Source organism: Lycorma delicatula, chromosome 8 (genome assembly GCF_047948215.1).
Source record: "Lycorma delicatula isolate Av1 chromosome 8, ASM4794821v1, whole genome shotgun sequence".
Classification (NCBI taxonomy): domain Eukaryota; kingdom Metazoa; phylum Arthropoda; class Insecta; order Hemiptera; family Fulgoridae; genus Lycorma; species Lycorma delicatula.
The window spans coordinates 91,353,882-91,373,244 of record NC_134462.1 but is presented as its reverse complement, the minus strand read 5'-3'; the positions used below and the strand labels follow the sequence as shown (position 1 = coordinate 91,373,244).

The 19,363-nt window shown below is 29.7% G+C and overlaps 1 protein-coding gene across 8 annotated transcripts in view; it reads left to right on the top strand.

Annotated features, from left to right (window-relative positions):
• The window catches only part of sls (sallimus), a 397,202-nt gene extending 380,371 nt beyond the window's left edge, over window positions 1-16,831 (top strand). For all 8 annotated transcript variants that reach the window (XM_075372741.1, XM_075372740.1, XM_075372745.1 and 5 more), the window contains 5 exons: window positions 3,918-4,022; window positions 10,689-10,883; window positions 11,949-12,154; window positions 14,770-14,869; window positions 15,847-16,831. In XM_075372741.1, the coding sequence (XP_075228856.1) occupies window positions 3,918-4,022; window positions 10,689-10,883; window positions 11,949-12,154; window positions 14,770-14,869; window positions 15,847-16,049 (809 nt within the window). In that variant the 3' untranslated portion in view covers window positions 16,050-16,831. The remainder of the gene's footprint in view (window positions 1-3,917; window positions 4,023-10,688; window positions 10,884-11,948; window positions 12,155-14,769; window positions 14,870-15,846) is intronic.
• Window positions 16,832-19,363: the final 2,532 nt, after the last annotated feature.

The following is a 19,363-nucleotide window of genomic DNA, read 5'->3' as shown; positions in this document are numbered from 1 at the left end:
GTGTATGAGTGAGTGTGTATGTGTGTATTATATAGTAGTGTGCATATGTTTAAACATGTTCATAGTGTATATATTGTAAATAATAGTTAATTACAATACTGTCTGTCAATGTTAAAAAAAAAGGTAAACAAACTACTACTCCGTTATCCAAGGATGAAGTGTTTATATTTTCTTTCTCATTGGCAATGTTATTTCATTACACTGAGTAGCTGTGTTTAATTCTGCTTTTCGTGGACCCTACTATAATATAGATATACCTTTTACATCTAATGTAATTTTTACTCTTATATCTTTTTTAAAAAAATTCTTTAGTATAGTTGTTTCTTGCCAGTTGTGATTAATATATTCTTTAAACACCACAAACAAAAATTATTTTGCCTATGTAAATATGTAATATATTCCAAGACCAAAACCAAATGAATTTAAGTAGTAAAATTTTTATAATGTTAAATGGAAAGAAAAAATAAATTATATAATAAAACTCAACATTAATCAATAAATATATAGTTGAATGTAATAAGTGTCCTGGATTTACATTTCTGATTCTACTCATCAAAAGTAAGCAAACATTCCTGAAAAAGACGATAAATTTTGCATCTTGGTGTTTTTTTTAAAATAGAGATTTGTATCTAGAACAATTTGAGCTATCAAATAATATTTACTCCAATTTTATAGACCAAATTATCCAATAAATTTATTAATTAATTTTTTTAAATTAAAAATATCAAATTTACAAATTAGAATAGCAGTACTGTTAACTTGAGGGTATGGAAGTTAATTAAAATGTGATTAAAAGTCATATTATTACTATCACCCCATTATAGCTTCACTTGTGCTATATGGTTATTTGTGTTTCCTATAGCAGTCAATCTTTATTTTATGTTTATTAGTCAAGTAATCGTAGGCAGGTGCAGCCATTCACACATACAGTAATGGTGGAAGTGGCTGTGCTGGTTGAGCCACAGTGCTGTATAACTTTGCACCCCTTAAAAAAATTGAAATAAAAAACACCCAAAAATGGTTTTTAAATATTTATCTGAAGAATATTTACAAGCCCAAATATAGTGAATATATCATTTTGTATAATTTTTCAAACATTTTTTTACGTGTCTTCATCCCATTTCAGGGTCAAATTTCAAAAATGTAGAAATTGATTTATTGACATAAAGATTACACTCAAACAGGGTTTCAAAAAAAATTCAAAAATCAATTTTAACCCTTTAAACTTGAAATGAAACTCAAAAAATCTAGAAATTCGTTTTTCGATGATCATAATCAATCACTTCAAACCCAGCTCACACAGTGATTGACACTCATAGTTCACAATTCATTAAAGTTCGTGCTTCAACCAGCAAATCACCACCAGTTTTTTTTTTTTTAAAGATTTTTTGATATGAAATATATCCAGAAACTTTATCAGTAATGCCAAGAAACATGGGTAAAAGTTTAGTTCTGAAAAATTAGTTAACGTTTATAGTTAAAGTTTTAGTTTAAAGTTTTTTCTTTACTCCAAATAAACAAAAACCCACTTTCTCTTTATATAATAGTATAGATTGTAACATAAAAATAAGTTATCAATCCAAAATATTATAACATATATTATTATTTATGTTATTTTATTGAAACCAACAAAAATTTCACCAGAGGAATAAAAAATGTTAAATTTAAAAACTGGAAATATTGTACATATTTCCAGTTTTTATTAAATCTGCTATTAGCAAGACACAATTTTACTGTACTAAAAAATTACAATAGCTTTTACCACATATCATTCTGAAATTGACATAGACAAGTGCAAATAAAAGTAGATCACTGGCATTTCTAATTTGATGTAAAAGTGAAAATTAGATTTACTTATGTAAAAAATATTTTAGGCAGTTTAGCAATGTGAAAAGAATTAATGAACAGAGATTATTGAGAAAAATTTGATCAAAAAGGAGCAGTAAAAAGGTTAGGCAAGATATTAAGACTATTCTTTGAACTGTAGAAATCATGGGGGAGAAGGTTTTAGAATTTAGATGAGTAGTTTAGTTGACATGCTAAACAGTGAGATATGGAGAATAGGAAAAAATAATGTGTGTATACCATACTCTGCCTCATAAGTTGAATATATAATTAAAATTGTTTTTATTCATTTAGAAAAATGTTTAAATTTAATTATTGTAAGATATTTAATGCTACTGGCTGAACAATTTAAAAACCAAGCCAGCTTGAATCTCAGTTATTTGAGTATCATGTTTAATGCTGTTACCATCACTGTTGCTATTCCTAGAGCCATTGTTGGTTGCATATGTTACTACTGTTGTCAGTTGTAAACTGTTCACTAGCCATGGGGGAATTCTGGGTAATGAATATGCGGACTCCACTGCTATGTATGTAGTCAACCGTCTTTTACCACTTGTGTTAACTGCAGCTGACTATATTAATTTTGTAAAACATACTTTGAGCCAAGTGGCAAGGTGACTGTACTGCTATAATAGATAATCAACTCAAACACATCAAAGATACTGTGCTGCCATGGGATTCTTCATGTAGAAAAATTGATAAATAAATGAATATTACACATATAATATAATGTACATATTTATTACTGCATGAAGGTATCAATTTAACTTATTATAGTTTCCTAATTTTTACTTATTGCTTGATCTATAATAATTATAAATATTTTTTTATAACAATAAATAATATTTGTGTCTGCAGATTTATTTCATTAGGATAAATAAGAAAACATTATTTGGTGCTATGATTAGAGAGCTTGATAAAAAGTAAAAAGTAAAATGATTGTAATTGTTCTGTGTGTACAGATGAACAACCTATTCATATCAGAATCAGTGGATAAAACAACTGATCAAATATCAGCTATTTCATATTTATGAGAAATGTTGAAAATATCTTTCTGTCCTAGTGTGAACCATATGTTTTTTTCTTGTATCTGTGATTTTTTTTTAGAATTTAGTCTCTGTACTTACCTATTGCAGATTTTAGAGTTTAGTTTTTTTTTTAGTTATTTTAAATTACTTATTATAAATAAAGTTTGTAGTCAGTCAATAATACCAGTGATAATGTATGCAGAAGTCAGTGTAGCTAATAATTGTTAGTAGTCATTGTATTAAAAGAAGAATTAGACAATACAATATTTGGATTGTTTGCCTGAAATAAGCAAATAAATTTACAACCTTAAAGGTATAATGTTCTCAATGGTTCTGTACTCATCATTTAGAAAGACACGAATTTAATATGTGAAAATTATTGGGTCTTGTGTATTTTCAATTTCGCATATTGATCCCACTAATAGTAGGCGATAAGGTTTAATTCCCATCTACTACTACACATCTTTGGTATAGATTGAACCTAGTTATACTGCAATTTTTAATGATCCTTTTAGTGTAACAAAATTTCTTAGAAATTGTTGATGGAAATAACTTGTTTATGCAAAAGGAAAAAGAAACTTTTCTTTACCATTTAGACTCTTTCACAAGATCTTTTGCCAGGACATAAGTCTAACATTTTATGAAAATAGATGTGTCATTTAGTAAAAAAATATTTAATTTATTATCTTTATGTAGGTTTGTCATAGTTCCTGATGAACTGAAAGCCGTGGCTTTCAGTAATTGTGATCATTAAACATAATGAAATTTTCTTCTTGGTTTCACAAATTATCATTAATATATATATTTCAGTATATATTAACTTTGTTAATAATGTGACAAATTGTGGGTTCCTCAATATTTATTTATAACTTTGTTTCCTGAAAATGAAGTGTTACTTCTTTATATATTTAAATAAAGTTCTGTATGGACATGTGTGCATATGTTTAATTAAATAAAATTGTTTGTAAACTTTATTGAACAATATTTACACACACATCTGTATATTATTTTTCATTAAAATACTGTATTGTTCAAATTTTTCAGCTCCACCATCAGCTCCAACAGACTTTACTGTCAAAGACATTACAAGCAAGAGTGTTTCATTAAAATGGGGCCCACCAACTAGCACTGGAGGCACTGAACTTACTGGTATGTATAATATATTTACTTTAAACTAATATAAGCTAATTTCTGACATCAGTTAAATGTGTTTATATTAATCACTACTTAATATAAATTAATTTTTTTAAATAATGTTTAAAGAAGCATTCAATCACCTTAACAAGTAAAGAGGAACTTTTTTGTTTTAATTTTTACATGATAGAGTTATTAAATCATTTTAATTTGAAAATTTTGTTGTTCTTAATAGCCAGTGTTAAAAATTACAAAAAAAAATTACTTTTTTTTAAGATGAATTGAATCAAATTTTAGTAAATTTTAATAAAGTAAAGTTTTACTTGTGCTTTTATGAAAATTTTTTCATTATTGTATTTACATACACAGAAAAGATTGAAAACATTTAACTAACAAATACATTTTTAAAAAATAAAAGTTATATATGGAGAAGGTAATTATCATTCTAATATTAAGCTACCTTTATTTAATAATTAAAACATTAAACTGAATTAACTATATTTATTCTATTTAACTGAATACCAGTATAAATAAATGAACAATCTAGATAGTATAATAAAACAGAACTCGCCGTTAGGGAGTTGTCTTTTAGCACCAAATTGTTATCTGCCTTGTTTTTCTAATTATAACCTACATTTAAATATATATTAACATTAAATGTCTGTTGCAAAGCAAACATTTTAAAACATTAAATAATCTGTTGCAAAAAATAAAAAATAAAAATAAGTATTGTTTTTTTTTTTTTTAACTGAATTTTTACGGGCATCGACTGCTAAGGTCATTAGCCCTCGTCACATTCTTTAAAAGAAATTATTATCTCTATCAGGATCGTCATATGTAAGGGTGTAAAGGGCCCTTACATTTTATTTAAAAACACAAACTTCACAATAAACATTAAAACATAAAAGACAAGGACAAGCACAAACACTTACGGGGTGTAAAGGGCTCCAATATTAAAATTTGAGATAGGTTCTCAAAAGACCATGAAATTAAAATTAAAATTAAACTTATCAATACCATATCTTTCTTTCTTTCTTCTACGAAGTCTCATTTATAGTTTGTTTAAGCACCCTCGGGGCGACCAGAACCGCCGTTGAGCAGTATGTCAGCCGTGGCAGTTGAATCCTTCTTATATCAAGCCATAGGCATGCACGGCGTACACCCATAGCCTCGCGCTCTCAATCCACCCTTGAGGGTCCCCCATGCCATCATCGGACACGCCCCGACTCACTGCTCTTGAATGCAGGCGAGCCAAAATGGCCTAGGCAAGAGGGCTACCTCCCGTCACTATACGTGCCACGCTTCGAGACTCCCTTATATGTATATATAAAACTACCGCTTAGAGTATCTTTTACCACAGCTTTAAACTTCCATTTTATAGACTTTTAAGAAGTTCACTGGCGTGTAAAAATGCAACTATTATTTTCTTCATTTCCATTATCCAGATCAGCACTAATATTATTTGTAAGACGGAACCTCTTTCTGAGGTCCTCATATATGGTACACTCTTCTATTAGATGCTTGATTGTCAGTGTTTTATTACAAACACCGCACATTGGTCTCACTTCGCCGGTTAACAAATATAAATTTGTTAATCGCGTGTGACCGATTCTAAGTCTGGTCACCGCTACTTGTTCACGGCAAGTCAACTTAAAGTCGCTTTTCCATTTATAAGAAGTTTTAACCGAGTTTAATTTTGTATTTAAACTCCTCCATTCAGCGTTCCACTTGTTTCTTACTATGTTTGTTAGATGGTTTTTAACATCTACCACTCTTACAGGAAATGCATCCAAGTCATCGCAGACTGTTGCCTTTCTGGCAGCTTCGTCTGCGATTTCATTACCTGTAATACCAGCATGCCCTGGAATCCATACAAATACGCATCGCTGTCCTCGTTGTTTTAGTACGTATAAAATGGACAGGATGTTTGCAATTAGGACATCCTTAATGTTCTTGTTCCGAATTGCGACGAGTGCACTTAATGAATCGGAACATATTAGCACTCTCTCTTCGCAATAGTGTTCAGTGTAGCGAAGATCTTGCTGAATTGCAGTGAGTTCTGCCGTGTAGACACTGGCCACATCTGGCAGTCTCCAAAAATGGGCTTCTTCATTTACATATATCGAGCATCCAACACCATGTTCGGTTTTAGAACCGTCAGTATAAATTCTAATATGTTCTTCGTAACTACTGACGGTTGCTAAAAATTCCTGCTGGATGATCACTGCTGGTTTCGTTTTTATTTCTCCTTGAGAGAGATCCAAACTTGTATTTACCGCTGGCAAGAGCCAAGGCGGTATTTCTCTAGTAGAAATTGCTAGTGTCTCTGGTATAGCAATTTCATATTTTCTTCTTAATTCGTGGTACCTAATTCCGGTTGGTCTGGAATAGGTAGCACGATGTTCATATACTGCAGCCATAGGATGATTCGTAAACAATTTATTATTTATATGAGCAGGGAAAGCCCATACATTTGCTGCATATCTTAACAAAAGGATCTATAATGTAGTGACATTATTCCGGCTTCAGACATCAGACTAGCCGCCGGACTTGTGCGGAAAGCGCCTGTTGCATATCTTATTCCGCTATTATGAACTATGTCTAACTTTCTTAAGTGCGACTTTCTAGCGGATGAATATACGATACATCCGTAGTCTAGTTTAGATTGAACCAATGCTTTATACAATCTCAATAATGTCTCTTTGTCTGAGCCCCAATTTAAATTCGATAAACATTTTATAATGTTTAGGGCTCTTTTGCATCTATCACTCAAGTCCTGTATATGTAATCCCCATGTAAGGGATTTATCCAATACTAGTCCTAAATATCTTACGCTATCTTTATATTGTATTGGATTATCGTCAATTGTCAACGCAGGACTTTGATGAGGAATTCTCTTCCTACAAAAGTGTACACAGCACGTTTTCTCTGGTGAGAATTGGAATCCGTTATTCCTTGTAACTTCATTTAGAGCATTGATCGCTCGTTGCAATTTGTACCTCACCATAGCAGTCTTGTTGCTGGCATACATCTCAACATAGACGCTTTTGCTGATTTCTACTGGAATGGCTAGTATCAATTTATTAATGGCAATGGTAAACAAGGTACCGCTCAACGGCGAACCCTGCGGTATAAGTATTGTTACTGTATTTATTATTTTTTTTAAATAAATAAATATTGGAGATACATAAAAAAATAGTGTCAAAAAACAGTCTCTCCAACAGTAAGTTCTGTTTTATTACTTTGTCTAGTTGGCTTAATAATGTTCTTTACATTTATATGTAATTTATGATGTATATATATTACTTTTACATATAGATACTATTTATTATAAAAAATAATCATCCTTTTTATTTCCTTGTATAAAGTAAAGGAAGTATTATAATCGTGAAAAATTTCAGTTTTCAGATTTCAATGGAAATATCCATTTTAACTATCCCTGAATCCATTTTGACTATTTTCTGAGTGTTGTCTGTATGTTCGTAAGTATGTATCGCATAACTCAAAAACAATTAACCGTAGACTGTTGAAATTTTTTATTGAGGACAGTTGTTACATCTAGCTGTAGACCTCTCCTTTTGACTGCAATCGACTGGACCAAAAGTGTCCAAAAAAGCCCAAAATCCAAATTTTTGGATTTTGGACTTTTTCTTAACTGCAGTAATAATCCCTCATTGAGAGCTTTTCAATGACATATCATAAGTGGTATTTATTTTCATTGGTTCCAGAGTTATAGCCAAATAGCTATATCTTGCACGAGGAAAGTACATTGGATCAAATCTGACTTTATCACCTTTTAATTTTAACTTTTTTTTAATTTAAATATATTGATTTATTAATAATTATTAACCTCTGATTGTAAAAAATTTTTACAATAAATAATTCTAAAAAAATCTGATGTTGACACCACATGACTTCCTTGTATGCCTATTAAATCGCATGTACACATTTTTTGCTGTACTTCATTTAAACCTATTTCATTTGAAAGTGAGATACGATCCTCCAATTCTTTAATAAAGTGAACAGTTACACAATTGCTGAAATATTAGTTTTTATTAACATTAACTATTTATACAATTATTAATTCAACAATTTTACATGAAATATTAGGCCAGAATAAAAGTCCCTTTATTCCTCGTATTACTAGATCAGTATTATTCATATCTTAGTGAGTTAATGATTAACGAAAGTTTCAGATTTCTGGTGTGCAGTATAAATAAAAGTTAATAATAATTAAACTATTCCATTTAGTTAACTCCTGTATACTGGTTACAAATGATAATTTTGACCTTACGGTGTAAAATATTCAGTTTGTTATTGAATTATATGGTGAATAATCAAAAATGAAAAAGAAACAATCATACAGGAAAAGGAAAGATAACATGAAGAAATATATATTAAAAAACGACAGGAAGATGAATTTGAAAGGGAAGAAAATGTTAAGAACAAGGGAAGAATAAAATTAAGAGAAAATGATAAAAATAAAGAGGAAGTAAATATTAAAACCAAATAAAGAATAAAATGATTAAGAGAAGATGTTAATCTAAAGAGAAAGAAAATGTTAAGACCAAGGAAAGAATAAAAAGATTAAAAGAGGAAACATTTGAAAACTAGAGAATGTATACACAATCTAAGATCAGAAAAATTATATCAAACTAAAGAGCAATTATATGATTGCAACAAAAAACAAATAAATGAAATGATGATCAACTACGACTTAGGGAGGATATTATCCGACAATATTAGAAGAATACTGAACTAAAAGATAAAAGTTTTTTGCAATTTATTAAAGATCGGGCATGTATGCCTCAGTTATTTGTTGTTCTTGTGAGGATCTATTTTGCAGTCTCTGTAGTTAACTTTAATGTAGATAAAATTAAACAGAAATTCCAGAATAATTAAATAAAATTAAACAGAAATTAAACTAGAAAATCCAAAAATAATACAATTCTAAATTATAACTTTCAATTAATATTAAATAATCAGATGCTTCACCAAATCTATTACATATACAGATATGTAATAATGCCTATTAAATTAAATATACACATTGTTAAAAATACATAAAATTTTATTTCACTTATAACTTCGAATTTTTTTTAGATTTTTTTATTGTTATTATTGAATTATTTATTGTAAAAATGTTTTTACAATCAGTTAATAATTATTAATAAATTAATATATTTAAATTTTTAAAAAAAGTTAAAAAAAAATTAATTAAAAAAAAAGGGAATGAAGTCTGATTTGAACCAATGTGCCTTCCCTTGTAGATCCAAAAATATTTCATTAATTATAATTTTATTTGGCTATAACTCTGGAACCAATGAAAATAAGTGCTACTTATGATATATCGTTCAAAAGCTCTCAATGAGGGCATTACTGCAGTTAAGAAAAAGTCCAGAATCAAATTTTTTGGGGATTTTGGGCTTTTTTGGTTAAGTTGATAGAAATCAAAAGAGGAGGTGCACAACTAGATGTTATAACAGTCCTAAATCAAAAATTTCAACATCCTACAGCTAATCATTTTTGAGTTATGCAAGGTACATATATATAGACATCAGGCCAAAACTAGTCAAAATGGATAATTCTGTTGAAACCTGAACTTTTTTTGCGATCACAATACTTTGTACAAGAAAGCAAAAAAAAATATCAGAAGTTATTAATGAAATAAAATTTTATGTACTTTTCATTTTAAAGAAATATGTATATGTAATTTAATAGACATGCAAGGAAGTCATATGGTGTCCACATCATATATTTTATTAAAACAATTCACAAATGTACAATTTTAAAAAAATTCAATTTTAAGGGTTTTTTACAATTTTTTGCAAGGAACATCTTCAAAAAAACAAGAAACATCAGACTTCTTTTCCAGAAGTCTGTATTGAATAATATTATGAAAATTTATTAGATAATAAATTACACAGGAATGTACCAGAGCTTGTTGTATTGCTAATCTCTTCCTTCTTCTAAGGGTTCTTAGTACGCGGTAATTAATATTTTTGACGTGCATTATACTAAAACTGCACTGTTTTTTTATCTTTAATGAAATCAATTGCTTTGAATCTTAGAGTTAATTTCTTAATATCATTAGTTGTAAAATAAATTTGAAAGTTTTCTGCATAATTTTTTCTTGATCAATATGATGAGTCTTTTTTATTCAACTAGCAACTCAGTTGTTAATTTTGGATTTAGGTGATTGTAATAGTTCTTAAATATGAAAAGAATTTAAATCTCTGAACCCTTAATTTTTAACTGCTGCCCCAATACTACCATTTCAGTATCATTATAATCATCATGCTTATCAAAATATGAAAAATGAAAAATATAATGGAAAAAACATTGAAATGAAATCGTGCTAAAAAATTATGCAAAATAGAGAGGTTATTAATAAATAATCCTTGAATGTTCTAAAAAAAATTGTTTATATATTTTTACTTGCATTTATTTATTTCAGCTATTTCTTTATGAAAGATAATGAATGTTTTAGCATTCAAAAAAAAATTCTAGGCTTGATTGAACTTTAACTCAGAACCTTAAAGAAAGAAGACAAACCCCTTTATAAATGAAATTAATTTGTGTTAAAATATTTACTCAAAAAAAAAAAAAAAAAATTATATTTGTTCAGTAAATAATTCTATGTATTCATTTTTACATTTATTAATTTGTTTGTAATCACAGGTTATGTGATAGAGAAACAGGCAGCATTGAGCAGTAAATGGACTAAGGTTGCTACTCTTGACGCCAATGTTCTTGAGTACACAGTAGAAAATCTAAAAGAAAAAACAGAATTCTATTTCAGAATTTATGCTGAGAACTCAATGGGATTGAGTACACCAGCATCAACTGGTCTTGTTAGCCTACAGACTCATGCCAGTAAGTTTTTATAGTTATATCAAATTAATTATTTTTCCCTCATCTTATGACACCTATAACTATGTGTTCATGATCATGATTATTTTGTATTTATCAGATGTTTTAGTTATTCAGTAAGGTTACTTTTTACAAGCAATTCCAATTCATGAAAACGAAGATTACTTAAACAACTAAAGATTTATATATTAATTTATGATGTGGTATATAAGCATAGTGTGCTAATCTTATACATAAATGCAAAAGTATGCAGATCTGTCTGTCTGTTATTTGCAATAGCATCACACGAGAACCAGCTGATCAATTGCTTTCAAATTTTCAGGATACTTTTGCATTATCCCATGGAAATTTTTAAGCCATAGATTGAGGCCCTAGCCTCATTGGGGGTTAAGATATTCATTAAAGAAAGAAAAATTATTCCTCTTACTTCATTTTATTTTTATCACCATGGCAACAGAAATATAATGAAGTAAAATGACTAATTAACTCTTTTTTCTTTAAAGAATATCTGTAAAATATTTAATATTCTCACAACCATGAGGATAACGAATGCATCGAGGGTCCAGACCAGCTAGAATATTATAATTCTATAAATTCTACAACATTAACAGCTTAAATTTCTATAATTATCCTTTTTCTTAAACGCCAAAATAGTTATATAACCAAGCCTCCTTGTTATTTCTATTGCTGTTATTACATGCTATTATTGTCATACAGTGTTTTAGGTGATGCAGCAAAAACTGATCAGCTATTTAAATTCCTTAAATATGTTTTGAGTTTTTTCTGAATTTAACATTTAATATATTATTTAGTTTCTGGTATGTTCACTTTACACTCCTACCTTAATTAATTGTAATGTTCTTAAATAAATAATTTAAAAAAATTAATTATCTTAATCAGATACTTATATTTTAATTAAATACTGGCTTCATTTCAAAGATGAAGCAACATAATATTTTTGTTATAAATTAGCGTACTAAATAGTAAATGTATATTCAACAAATAATATTCATCTTTGCTTTACTATAGTTTTAAATTAATGATGGTTGTATTATTTTTTTATAATAGCTGTGCCTTCACCACCTACAGCTCCACTGGAAACACATATAATAGGTTTGAACACAATCATAATAAGCTGGGGAGTACCAGAAACAGATGGAGGTGCTCCTCTTGAGGGTTATAAGATAGCCATTCGAGATATTAAGAAGACAATGTGGATGGAAGTTGGACAAGTTAAAGCTGATATTCAAAAACTTACTATTAAAGATCTGCAGGTAAATGAAATTTATAATTTTCTTTTTTATAATTAATTTTTTTTAAAACTGCTATTAGCACACAGTAATAAACTCCTAAAAATTTCAAAAGAGTTATTATTACATATATAATATATTTAATTATAATAATAAAAAAAATACCTTAATTATTACTATAAGACCATCTTACCTTAATTTTACATGAAAGTACTTTCATGGAAGCCCACATCCTCTGTCATGATTGAAGTAACTCCATTAGAAGAAAAATACTAAAATAATGAAAATTTTGCATTAATTTAAACGAGTTCTGCTATCTGTTGCAGTATTTATAATATGATTTTCCTCAAATACTGTTTGATGGTTTATCAAATTGAAATTTTGTTTATATTTACTTATGTAATAGTTTTCTAATATATTTAATTTAAACAATCTTTTAATAGTAAAATAAGATTAAACAAATTCACCAGTTATCAGTTGAAAAACATAACAACAAAACGTTTAACAAAAAAAATTCAGATCAATTTTTAATTATAATAATTTTTAAAATGCCATTCTAGAATATATCCTTTTGAATGAATTGCCTCTAAATTAACTGGAAAATTCTCTATTATCACTACCACATGTGCCTGCACCAGTGGGTTGATAAAAACTTATTACATGTTATTATTTCAATGATAAAATCTACACATCATTAAATGATATATCAAATCTCATCTTTCTGTCATGGGTTAATAAAAAGACCAATGAGGACTATGAAAGCAAATATGAGGACTAATGAGTTGGAAATATGAAAAAAATTGTAACAAACATCTCCACTTGTAACAACATGTTAATTGACTATGTGTGCAGGATTTCTTCCAAATACTGGGGTTGTCTAAAATAAGGGTTTTTTGTACTACACTATATTGTAATTCTACTAATAAAATACCTAAAATAATTATTTTACAGCAAACAGTATGTACATAAGAAAATTTGGGTTAAATTTTAATTTTATTTTTTAATTTTGGATAGTTTCCATTGATATTTATTATTAGTAAAAAAAAAACTGTTCATTTATAGACAAAAAATTGAATTTAAGTGATTTTATGAGATGTGGCTATTAAATAATGAGACTAATGCTGCTACAGAAGAACTGCACATGCGCCAAATTCGTACGACTGACAGCTCTGTAGCATGAAGCCTTCTCTTTTGATTGCTGCCACTACAGTTTCTGTAGACATATTAATCTGGTCGTGGCCTTCGTTTGGATAACATCTGTTTTTTGTTTTGCTGAAAAAATTGTAAGTGTTTTATTAGAGCAAAGAATTGCCGTGAAATTTCATATGAAACTTGGAAAAACCGCTACTGAAACTTAATTTTATTAAAAAACATATATGGCAATGAATGTTTATTGCAGGTTTTTGAGTGGTTTAAGTGTTTCCAAGATGGCCAAGAAGATGTTGAAGATGATGTTCGCCCGGATCACTCTTCCACATCAAAAACAGATAAAAATATTGAAAAATTGGTAGTTTGAACCAGTCTGACCGTCGGTTAACTATTCTTGTCATTATTCAAGGTCCTTGCTCATCTCCATGAAAAAATAAGAAAAAAACGACCCAAATTGCGGAAGAAAAATTGTGGTTTTTCATCAGGACAATGCACCGGCTCACATTGCATTGTCTGTCAAGACATTTCTAGCCAAGTATAACATCCTAGTGTTAGATGATCTGTCTCAATCGCCTGACCTGGTACAATGTGACTTCAAGATTTCACACCAATGAAGCTGTGAAAGAAAAAGTGACACGTGTCATGAAAGACCTCACAAAAGAAGACTTCAAACCTCACAGCACTGTTTCAAACAATGGAAAATTCACATGGAGCGTTGTAGGGATAGAGGAAGAACCCACCGGGTTGGTCTAGTGGTTAACGCGTCTTCCCAAATCGGCTGATTTGGAAGTCAAGAGTTACAGCGTTCAAGTCCTGGTAAAGCCAGTTATTTTTACAAGGATTTGAATACTAGATCGTGGATACCGGTGTTCTTTGGTGGTTGGGTTTCAATTAACCACACATCTCACGTACGGTCGAACTGAGAATGTACAAGATTACACTTCATTTACACTCATACATATCATCCTCATTCATCCTCTGAAGAATTATCTAAACGGTAGTTACCGGAAGCTAAACAGGAAAAGAGAGGGATAGAGGAAGAGTGTATATTGAAGAGGATAATAACTAAATATGTATAAATTTAAAATAAAATATTTTACAGCATTAGTCTCATTATTTAATAGCCACACCTCGTATTTTTGTCATTATGTAACAGGTTATGTATCAAAAATTATGAAAACATATATGTATGAATAAGAAGAAGTAATCATAGCATTAATTTTAATTGCATTATTATTTATCTACTTTTAATCTTCTAGAGTAAATAATTAAATTAAATTTTTAATTTAGAAAATAGAACAATTAATTTTAATAATTATGTTTGCTGAATAATTTTTTTAATGACCATATTTCAATAGTTTCTTTAAACTTGGAAATGAAACTGTTATCTAGTACCTAATTCCCAGTGTATGTTATAATTGTAAATACTTAAATTTGTCATAAAACTACAATTAGTTTTATTTATTTTAATCAATATTAATTTATTTCAGGAGGGTCACGAATACTTAATACGAATATTCGCTCGTAATGAGGTAGGACTCAGTGATCCATTAGAATCTGATGAGCCATTCCTTGTGGTTCGACCATCAGGTTTGTTACCATTATATTATTTATTACCTTAATAATTAAGTAGTATGTTTTATTAAATAGTATTATCTTGTTTATTAAATCAAATAGCATGTAAAAATTTTCATAAAATGCTGAAGTTGCCAATTTAATTTTTCACAATTGAGAATTAGAAGTAGTACACCATTAACAAAATTATTTTACATTTCAAAAGTTAAAGGTTTTATATTATTTAATAACCCACTTTTTTCTGAAATACAGTTTAAAAAATATATAAAATTTTAGATATGAAATATAAATGTTGCTAATTTTTTTTTTTAACAGACTGCTATCCACTTCAGCAAGAACTGGTCAAATAAGTCTAGCAAGGTACTGAGCAATTTCCTAGCTAGGTTCCAAGCTTCAAGTTTTAAAAAAAAAAAAAACATACAATCCTTTTTTCTCCTCCATCAATTCTTTGAGTTAATGACCTCTTCTTGTTTTTATACACATTTGAAAACTTGTAATATTTTATGAATACATATATTTACAAGTTCATATTTGTGATTACTTTCTTATAAATTTAAAAAATTAAAAAAAAATAATGATGCTTTTGAATGTATAGAATTATAATCAGATATGTACCTGATTTTGATTTATTTTTGTTACTTGTGAGATTAACAACATTGTTTGTAGTCTACTTGACATTGACTTAAGTTTATCCGTGCATTTTCATCAATCCTTTTGCTGTTTGGATAATTTATTTTTTATAAAATAAGTTTAATGCAGTTTACTTTTTAAATCCTGATACTAATGCTGGCAAAAAATTAAGAGTATTAGGGTGTATAATGCAGTTCTGTTTTTTCATTAGCAATATAATCAATCGGCATTGTTATTACAGTTCTAATATTGAAGTGGTTAGGATGAGTTTAATGGTTATTTTATGTTGCCATTTGCAGAAAAAAAACCTATTTATGTATATTTTACCAGATCAGTGTTTTATTCATCATTTTTATTTATAGGTATGGAAGAAGATACAGATGTGGAAGAAACAGCAATGGGTAAAGATACACCATCACTAAGTTTCAGTACAGAAACGACAACATCATGGATGAGAGAAGCTGGAATGGATGCTGATATACATTCATATGCACGTGGTTCATTGCTTAGAAGAAGTGAATATTTCTTCCGCATATGGTATTACGCTAGACATCTGTTTAAGTAATATAATAAATGAAACGAAACTAAATTAACAAAATCACTAATTACATAAATTAAAATGTTCCCTGTCTTTTAAAATGTAATTACTGGATTTGTTATTTTATTTTATTTTCTTATTACACAATCATTTCCTTAATGAATAATGACCAAAGACTGACTCTACGGATATTGTTAATATGTATTTATTTATAATTGTATACAAGATTTTGTAAATTTTAATTGTATTTTATTTTTTAAACTTACTTTAGACTACAAATACGATACTCCCTCATGATAGAATATTTGATTAGGACAGATATCATTCATTTATAGAACTGTTAATTGATTGTATGTGTATATATCGTACACATCACTGAGCCCTATTACTTTTTTAAAACTGTTAGCTATTTTTTTCTGTTGTTGAGAGTTTTATGAGACCACTGTGATAATTTTACGAGCTTATTGATTTTTGGCTCACCCATATTTGTTATGTTAATTATTTGTGTGTGCATGTTTAAGAAAAAAATATATTATTAATGAGATCATGCCTATTTCCGTTTAAAGAAATGCTTAATATTTTAATTGAAAAGCTGAGTAGATATATTTGCGTGAAATATTATTAGATAACAATTGTTAAATTTATTAAAATTATACTCTAAGCTATTTCTCTCGTGTTTATCGAGACAATAATAATATAGGTGCATAAGAATAAAACAAATAAATATAAATCAGGAGATTTATTGCTTATTGTATAATTTTATTGTTTTATGAAAGCAAATCAATAAAATAAACAATTGTTTAAAATTATGTATATGTTGTTTAATTAATTACCTTCCTTTATTTCAATCCTTTAAATAATTTGATTTTCAGTTATTAAGGCTCATCATCAAAATAGAATAGAATACCCATCTTTGCTTCCTGCTCAAAATAACTTAGCTGTTTATCTTGAACAGTAACTCATCTTCCCATTTTGCTTCCTATTAATTTCCAATTACTTTAAAATGGAAACTGACTTGAACCACTTTTAGTGAAAAATGCTAATTAGAATTTAAAAGTGTTCTACTTAAATCTACCAGGATAAAAAAAAGTTTGGAATAGAAGAATGAATTTATTACCTAACTTTTCCCCACACTCTTAGGTATCTATTAATAGATTTTCAAATATGTTAAAAACTTTGCTTTGATGAAACTTCATTTAAAGAGAGAACACTATCAGCAAAAATGATAAACAGTTCAAAGATATATTTATAAAATCTGCCTAGATAGCAGTCAGGAAAGTTATACCTACAAAATCTGCCAAGATAGAAGAAAGTAATGTACTATCAAAATTATATTAAAATGCAATCTGTCTAACTTTCTAGCAGTTGACTTTGTGTGTTTATTTATGGAATTCGTGGATAGATATCTGAATAAAATTTGGATAACATATTAATAGTGTATTTTAAACTCAACCATATTTAATTAAGACTTTTTTCTGACTATTACAAGTTACAACATAATTTAGTTTGACTTGTTGGCATTGAATCTTTGCAGAGCAAAACTGATTTACTCATTTGCAAAAGCAACATTACTTACAGAATCAAAACACGCAGGAAGAATTATATCACCAGTAGAAAGTGTATAGAGTAGAAAAATTAGGTTATGCTCTATATACCTCGCTTAGAATTCCAACTTTCTACTACTTAAAATTTAAGTTTTACTAGATCATTTTATACTTTATTGTGGCGGTAACAATACTACTCATAGTTTTATGTCCCAGGATAGCAGAAAGTATATGTAGTAAAATAACTGAATTAGAAGCTAACATGGCTATCACCACAAATGCTAAACATTGTATCTTTGCAGGCCAGATGGCACGACCTCCTAAAATTGTAATTTTACAGGAGAAATAAAAAACCTCCTGTTTTAATAAATACTTAATTTTAATTAATAGTTTTTACTTAACAATAAGTATAATTTTTTTACAATTTATTCATTGCATTCACAAAAACTTCAAAAGTGTTTTACAATATCTTCAAGACTTATAGGTTGTATCAACTGAATACTAATTGGAGAGCTTGTTAGCTGGTAATCACTGGTACTCTTTTATGGGTCACTTGACACTTTTGTGTGTGTGTGTTTGTGTTGTCAAAAACTGTTGGTAGCTTTATTATTGCTGCTATAGTTAATAGTTTAGGACAGTTATGTTAATGAAAACCAATATATACGCGTCTTCCCAAATCAGCTGATTTGGAAGTCGAGAGTTCCAGCGTTCAAGTCCTAGTAAAGCCAGTTATTTTTACACGGATTTGAATACTAGATCGTGGATACCGCCGGTGTTCTTTGGTGGTTGGGTTTCAATTAACCACACATCTCAGGAATGGTCGAACTGAGAATGTACAAGACTACACTTCATTTACACTCATGCATATCATCCTCATTCATCCTCTGAAGAATTATCTAAACGGTAGTTACCGGAGGCTAAACAGTAAAGAAAGAAAGAAGAAGAATATATATATATATATATATATTGGATCAGGCTCTGCGAAGAGCTTGACAGCAATCCCTGGAGCCAGGCATATCGTATTGTGACCAAAAAGTTCGGGAGACGTATGCCTATCCTCAATAAGACCAGTGTTGCAAGGGAGGTAGCCAGGTTGTTCCCGCATACAGTGCCTGATATTGTGAGATCCACACCTTGCGACAATAGAAGATTCACCATGGAAGAGCTACAACTTGCGGCGAGGAGTTTGGCAACCAAAAAGAGCCCTGGCCTGGACAAGATTCCCGCGGCAGTGATCAAGGGGCTGGTTCAGAAGGCTCCCTGGGAGATGCTCGAGATTGCCAGCCATGGCATGGAGAACGGAGACTTCCCCGACTGCTGGAAGGAGGCCAGAGTGGTATTCCTACCTAAAGGCACCTCTTCGGAGGAAGATATAACCTATAGACCCCTGAGCCTCCTTAACATGATGGGGAAGCTAGTAGAAAAGATGCTGGCTCGCCGCATCATCAAAGAACTAGAAGAGGGAGCTGGAATCAGTCCTAACCAGTACGGGTTTATGCGGGGGCGATCCACCGTGCAGGCTATCTGCCGAATTTCGGGATGGGCCGACGAGGTGAAGAGAGGCACTTGGCGAACCAGGACAATTCCACTGATGCTATCACTAGACATAAAAAACGCGTTCGGGGCTATTGGTTGGGATCATATTAATGACGCAATTGCGGCTAGGGGCCTCAGCCCGTACCTGCGTAGGCAAATTGAATGTTACTTGTCCAACAGAGGATGTCTGGTGGAAGCACAGGAAGAAACAGTACATTTTCAAATGCACGGTGGAGTTCCGCAGGGCTCTGTTCTGGGGCC